Source organism: Pundamilia nyererei, unplaced genomic scaffold (assembly GCF_000239375.1).
Source record: "Pundamilia nyererei isolate P.nyererei 1_Seehausen unplaced genomic scaffold, PunNye1.0 scaffold00105, whole genome shotgun sequence".
In the NCBI taxonomy this organism is placed as follows: Eukaryota; Metazoa; Chordata; class Actinopteri; order Cichliformes; family Cichlidae; genus Pundamilia; species Pundamilia nyererei.
Window position 1 is genome coordinate 21,369 of NW_005187506.1, and position 7,400 is coordinate 28,768.

The 7,400-nt window shown below is 49.0% G+C and overlaps 1 protein-coding gene across 1 annotated transcript in view; it reads left to right on the forward strand.

Annotated features, from left to right (window-relative positions):
- pik3c2b (phosphatidylinositol-4-phosphate 3-kinase, catalytic subunit type 2 beta) overlaps positions 1–7,400 on the forward strand; it is a 32,969-nt gene that overhangs the window by 7,282 nt on the left and 18,287 nt on the right. Inside the window, exons 5-12 of the mRNA XM_005740902.2 lie at positions 2,270–2,440; positions 2,547–2,626; positions 2,726–2,789; positions 2,984–3,130; positions 3,214–3,247; positions 5,317–5,512; positions 6,510–6,632; positions 6,928–7,095. Of these exons, the coding sequence (XP_005740959.1) occupies positions 2,270–2,440; positions 2,547–2,626; positions 2,726–2,789; positions 2,984–3,130; positions 3,214–3,247; positions 5,317–5,512; positions 6,510–6,632; positions 6,928–7,095 (983 nt within the window). The remainder of the gene's footprint in view (positions 1–2,269; positions 2,441–2,546; positions 2,627–2,725; positions 2,790–2,983; positions 3,131–3,213; positions 3,248–5,316; positions 5,513–6,509; positions 6,633–6,927; positions 7,096–7,400) is intronic.

Sequence of the window (7,400 nt, forward strand, 5' to 3'; positions counted from 1 at the left end):
CACACACACACACACACACACACACACACAGTGCTCCAGCTCTGGGTTCACACACCAACGACGTCCTTGCTGTTTTAGGCGGTGTGTCTGTTTGCCTGTACAAATCCCCACAGTGTGTCTGTGTGTGTGTCTGTGTGTGTGTGATATCCTGGCGGAGCCTGGCTGGACTTCCTGCGGTGGAACAATGAGTGTTTATCACTTGTGAACAGCTGTCGGTCCGCCTGGCGCTCTGCTGGCTGTCGGTGTCTTTACGGCGTCACGTGTCCTGAAGTCTTTGAGACAGCCCGTTCGTCATGTTTCAGTACACTCAACATGCTTCACACAGACGTGTGTTGGTTTATAAGGACTAAGGCTGCAGTGCTGTAACTGACCTCAGGTCAGCAGACTGAAATATGATTGTGGGACAGTTTAAGATGTGCAGCTGATTACCTGAGAGGTGTGCTGGGTTCTTAACAGTGAGAGCTTTGTAATCTGAGCCAATGAAGTGCGTTCAGTACTGGCGTGACGTGCTCATATGTGCATGAAGCTCTGCTGCTGCTGATCTGGAGTGTGCTGCACGGACAGTTCCACATAGAGCAGGGCGATATGGCCAAAAATATTTATCACGATATACACTTGAAAATTTGCGATAACGATATAACTGACGATATAACTGACACGAGACAAAATACTTTACAACTCCTCAACTTTATTAGTGCAAAACCACATCAATGTATTTCCACTTAAACAAGCAGCTGTTTTTTATCTGCATTAAAGTTATATAAAAATGTAACAGTGCAAATTCCTCGCTGACAGTTTAACCAAAAGGCATTTCAGTGGAAACTGGCCGACACATCCTCAGCATAACCATGTATAACATCCACAACACTTAAAAAGAGGTTAAACACACACAACACGGTAACATTATGCTGACGCACAGCACGTATCACTCCGCGAGGCTCCGCCTACGACAGCCGTAATGCTCCAACAATCCATCAAGCGGTGCGGCTTCGTAGCTCAGCAAAGTCGTACTGAAACATCTGACAGATTTTCGAGTGCCGTGCACATAAAATCGTTTCCAGGTCAGTAACACAACCAGAGTTCATACATAAGGCACACGGGATTATAAGGGGCTGTCGACTTTCAGACAAATCAAAGGATGATTTTTAAGTGCGCCGTATTTTCCAAACAACACGGTAATAACGACAGCCCGCTAGCATGCGCTACCAAAAATAGTGCTTTGTTGTGTGTCTGAGAGTCGAAAGCTAAACCAGTTCCACACCAGTGAAGCTGCAGCATTTTTACAAACCAGTTCAGGTTCATGGTTTCATTCAACGATCCGCTCTCGCTCTTCTCGTTCTGCGTCACCGCCATGATTTGTCCACCATGTGCGTATGAAAACAAAGGCACTGCGCATGTGCGTTTTACCCATATTCTATCGCCATGTTTCATTTTCTTATCGTTGCCCCACATTATACTGTGAACGGTATGATATGGCCCAGTTTCAGATATGAATACGTTTGTCGATGTGATTTTTCAGACCTGAGATCAGAGATATGTTCGAGCAAATATTTCTGTCTGGTCTGTTCAGTTTGGGACATGCACCATTAACACCCGTCGAGCAGCAGTGAGTACAGCTGTGTGTCGTCTGCATAGAATGGTATATCATGGAGCATGCACAGGTGACCCAGCGACGGCCCGAGGGCTGAAACTTCGACCCTCTGGGGCGTTTTCACACCTCCTTCCTGTGGTTTGGTTTGTTGTCACACAGAGAAAAATCCAAGTGAACTTCAAGCAAACCACATCAGTGTTCAGTCCGCTCATTGGCCAGGTGTGTCTGGGGACGGGACCAGCACAAGTAAACACAGGAACAAGGTGTGTGGGAGAAACCTGAGAAGTTGGGTTGTTTCCCGACTTGCTGCTAGCCTGTACAGACCTGTGCAGGGTGAGAATACAAAAACTCGTGGCTACGGGACCTCTTTTAGCTCCAGCTTGTGACGCGTTCCTGGTAGTTGGTTCAGGTCGGGTCACGTTCGCACCATGAGTGAACCGCTCGTTTTGGTCTGCAGCCGAGTGTGGTTACTGTGTTCACGCCTGCACCGCACCGAGGGGGATCGAACCAGAGCTGGATTTAAACGCACTAAACGCTGCAGGTGTTAAACTCCCTCAGATACGATGAGAGCCAGTCACCTCACCTGTTAAACCGGCTGGGTCCAACGTCTGCGAAGCTTCAGAAATCCACTTAGTGAGTGGATTTTTCCAGCTGCTTTTATTGTGGAGGGGTTCTTAGAGGAAGCAGTATTGTGCCCTGTGTGTGTCTGACTGTGTGTGTCTTTCTGTGCGTCTCAGCACGCAGACTCTGGGTGGGCTCGAGTTCGTTCAGCAGTGTCTGAAGTTCGACTGGGATGTCCGGCTGTGCCTCGTCAAGAGATCGTCCATCAGCATCGAGCTGGCCCGCACGGTACACGTAAACACACTCACTCACACACACAGCATATAAACCAGGGTGTGACCCGGTCACCCATCGCCGTCACGCCACTGCATCATTTGAGTCTTTGCTTTTACAGAAAGATGACGATGAGACGGCGTCCACCATGAACCACAGCATCCTGCTGCAGGAGCGTCCAATCAAACAGACAGTCACCAGGTGAGGGGCGGAGCTCGCAGCTCGCAGAGGCACTCTGATTTCCTCCAACAGCTGATCAATCAATCACCGATTTACTGATAACATCTGTCTGTCGATCAGGGAGGCTCTGACCCTGCTGCTCGACACATTTCACAACGAGGCCGAGTCCTTCCTGCTGTCAGAGGTGACACACACACACACACACACTGATGTGTGGCGCTGCGCTCCGTCTTGTGTTCACGTTGATGAGGTTTGAGTTCATGAATGTGAAGGGGCGGAGCTTAAACTGAATCCAGACTATCAGAGATTTCATGAAAACATAAAGTCAGACTCTGAGCTGCTCGCTGAGCCTCCTCCTCTGTCCTGTCGTCTGTGAAGGTGGAGCTGCCTCTGCATGTGGAGCGCCTCGTCCAATCCGTGAAGGCGCTCTGCAGCTCGTTGGCTGCCGTGGAGACGCCCGACGTGACCTCGGCCCTTAACCAGCTCCCAGCGTGCCCTTGTCGCCTGCAGCCCAAAGTCCTGAAGGTAAACGTGTGCTTCAGTGAGGCTCAGAGCAGGTGAGGGTGTGAGTTTGTTCACTGACGGGTTACTCTCATCTGTCCTCCCAGGATGCATCAGTGCTGGCTGTCAGGGAGAACAGAGGTACGTACTAACAGGAAGCTCTGACTGCTGTGAAACGCTGTAAAAGCAGCCTCGGGAACACTAAGAGGATGCACTGGGGGGGCATCAAGCTTTGGAGGGTAATGTAGTGACTAATGTGAGTCTGTTGGCCCCAACCAACCAATCTGGTGACGTCACATCTCCGTACTGACAGAAAATGGCGCCGAACTTGTTTTTTAAACTTGAAGCTCTTGTTTCTTAAATCCAGCCTGACGGAGTTACACCTGTGTCAGTGTCTGAGAGCAGGGCTCAGCGTCAAGTCCTGTGCAAACTGACAAAACACCACAAAGTCAAAGACATGACAGAAACAAAGAAACTAAAAGTTAAAGATGTGCCTTCAGGCAGGTTTTAAAGCTGTCGAGTGTTGCAGAGGTCCAAAAAGCCTGGAGCTGAAGGAAGACCATTTCCTCCAGGACTTTGGACACCAAAGGGAGTTACAGATGAGTCTTTTTTGAGAACTGGCTGCACTGTGGCATGTTTGAAATCAGCTGGAGCTGTTCCTGTTAGAAGGGAGGTGTTAATAATGGATGGCACGCTTGGTGCAAGAGTGTCAACGAGTTCTTTGAAAAGGCGAGTGTGGATAATGTCGAGGTGAGACACGGAGGGCTTACGACGGGAAACTACTTCAGCCAGAGCGCCCAGAGAAACGGGCTCAAAGTGATTGAAAACAGGGGAACAGGAGGATCGTAAGCTGGAGGGATGCGAGTCCTGACAGCAGCAACGGTTTTCAGATAGCTGGAGACTCTGGAAACTGTGTGACGGGTTAATATCTGAATCAATGGTGAAATACGACTCGGTCTGTGGCTGTTATTAGAGATGATGTCTGATAAATCACACGAGTTTTGTGGGGCAGCAAACATGGATGTTAAAATCCCCAAGAACTTGACCCCAGATAACAAGTCTAGAATAAAACCTTTGTTAAACTGGGGAGAACAATAAACAAGTGCACACAGCACAGGAGAATACAGATCCATCAAAGTAGTGATAACTCAGAACTACCATACATATCAGTGGCTTTAAATTTCACACCAGTGCGTGAATGTGTGCGTGAATGGGTGGATGACTGGATATGTAAAGCGCTATATAAATACAGGCCATTTACCATTTACCATTTAAAAATGGATGCAAGACCTCCGCCATGACCAGTTAGCCACAGAGATGTGCAAAAATGACCGAAGCGACGAGTTCTGAAAAAGGGCTTAACTCACCAGAATCAAGGTTCAGTCGAGAATAAAACGCCAAGTCCAGGGAGGAGAAGAACCCACGAGGGAGCTGCTAACCAGCAATCAGGTGTGAGTACGAGGCAACCTAATCAAGACTGGGGACGGGTGGGAAGGGCGGAGATTCCAGGGAACCACCTCTACGGGGGGAGATGCGAAATGCCGTGAAGGTGGTTCATTAGCTGAGAGGAACCCAAATCGACCGGCAAAGATCGTCAGAACAGTTTGGAAAAACACCTTCCTGAAGCTACCAGGAAGCGCTATCCACAGAGCCTGGGATGTGGAGGAGTGTTGCACACAACGAAGACACAACTTAGTCGACGTGAACGTTATCAAAATGAGACAAAAGGCCCGGGACAGACTCCATGCTGTAAATTTATGTTTCATGTCCCCTTTAAACAAAACGTCTGAGAAAAGTCCAGCTTCACCCAAACTACCTGCGCTGCAGAGCCCAGCACGGTTTTCTGTTGCAAAGGCCTGCTCTCTTTAAACGTATGGATAAATAATTCACATTTTTATGTCACTTCATTGCATTTAATTCATTTCTTTAATACATTTAATTTTTTTTAATTTTTGTTGGGGTCACGCGGGCCTTCCCGTCCCAGGCATCTCCCCCAGCTCTCTGAGGTGTTCCAGCTGGACACCTGACCTCTCCTGGGTGTGCCTCGGGGCGGAGCTGGTTGTAGGGGTAGAGCTGTAACTCCGCCCCCACAGTCACGGCACTACCAGAGTGACTTCTTTGAACTGATTCTGTTTAATAAGTTAGTGACGATCCCGGTTTGTCTTCCTCTGACGCTCTAATGGTTCGCTGGCTTCTTTGTCGCCTCACAGAGAAAGTGGTGGAGAAGCTGACGGCGGCCATCTTGGATCTAGTGGAGCTGTACTGCAGCACATTTAATGCCAACTTCCACACGACGCCGCAGAGCCACTGCTGCACGGCGCCCATCCAAGAGGCTGGCCTCATCACCAACGTCCTCTCCTTCAACATCTACGCCGCCCACCGCATCCCCATCACGTGGGCTGCCAGGTAAGGAGCTCAAAAGGTACCCGCCCACAGGCTGAAGGGGGGGCGTCCTGTGTCAGTGCTGCAGGTTTAGCACAGTCAGAATCAGAAACTTTATTGTCATTGTCACGAGAACAACGAAATGAAGAATGGTCCCCGATCATTGCGTCATCCCTAGCAATATCAAAATATAAATAAAACAATAAAATTCAATAAATAAAATAGATAGAATACTTAAAATACTAATAAGATGTAACAGTAAAACATTCCCACACACATGCTTCAGGCCGTGCATAGATTAACACAAGAGTGGCGTGATGGACATTTTTTTGTAGCATTCAGATGTGTTATTGCAGTTGGATAACAGCTGTGTTTGAGTCTTATTAGTCCTTGCTCTGATTGCCCTGTACCGTCTGCCTGAGGGCAACAGTTCGAACAGGGAGTGGCCAGGATGTGAGGTGTCTTTTATGATGTTTTGAGCCTTTTTAAAACAGTGGGCGTTGTGTAGAACTTCCAGTGTGGGGAGAGTGCCGACTCAGTGGTGCTCACAACCAAACAACACACACACACACCAAAGGTGAACTAACGGCAAACAAAAGGAGTGGCTCCGGACTCATGCTGCACCTCAGGGGATCAGAGTTACGTGCATAACCTCCAGGTTTTTTTGGGCATGGTGGTGCTCTCTGAGGATTCTGGGATAGATTTATCTGCTCGTGAAGGAGGTGCTTGGGGGGTCTCCTGTGAGTGCAGCGCCACCTGCAGGTGGAAGAAGCTGAGCGCTTCGTGCTTCCTTTCTTCTTCTCTCATTGTCGTTGATAATTGAGCCTCAATCACATGCAGGTACGCGCAGACGCACACAGACACGCACAGCTTGGGTCGGCGGCGTGTTGACTAAATCACACTTCTATGAAAACATCAGAAATGAAAAAGAATAAAGAAACTCAGGTGGTTCTGTGATTGGGGACAGGTGTGAATATGTGCTGCACAAGTAACTCGCCTGTCCTGCTGTCATTGGTCGCAGTTATGAATGCTTCTTCCTGTCCTGCTCTCTGACTCACGGAGGGGCGGAGCTTTGTGCGCCGCAGCACACCAGCAAGCAGTCGGTCAGCAAATACCTGTTCCACCTGGTGGTCTGGGACCAGAGGTACGTACCTGACCCTTACCTGTCAGAGCCGTGACATCACACGCACGCACACCTGACGGCACAGCAGAGTCACTGCATCACTGAAACTATTCCAGCAGACAGAAGCATCAGACACACCTGCACACACCTTACCTGAGTTTAATAAGATGCTAAAAGTAAGAATTTCCTGTTCTGCAAGAGTGTGTGAGTGTGTGTTTGTGTGCACGATGTCTTTGATTTTGAATGAATAAACTTTAATCTGTTTGTTTGTTGAGAAAAACGCTAAGCCCCCGCCCCCTCGCCATATCCCCTGCAGGGTGTGTTTCCCCGTGCAGATCAATCAGCTGCCCCGAGAGTCTCAGCTAACGGTGGTGCTGTACGCCAGCCCTCTGCCGCCCCCCGGAGGAGCTGAGGAGAAGGGGAAGCAGCGGCGCAGCATCGAGGCGCTGGGCTGGGTCACCATGCCGCTCTTCAACTTCAGACAGTGAGTCACATGACACTCAGACACCATCCATCCACGCAAACCTCAAACAGGCGGATGAAGAAGAAACTGAATAAGTACTGTCGGATGTTATTCAGCCGTATTCAGGCTTTATGTTTGATGTGATACCCAGGAAAACACTACGATACCATTCTGATAGCATTAAAAGTAACGCAGCATGTGGTCCATTTATCTGAAGTCGGTGCTGGTGCTGCGCCACAAAGTGATGGGCGGTGTTTACACTGTAGTGAATGACATGCTGATCTATAACGTGTGAAATGTTTCTATCGGGTCACTCAGAGAGTGAG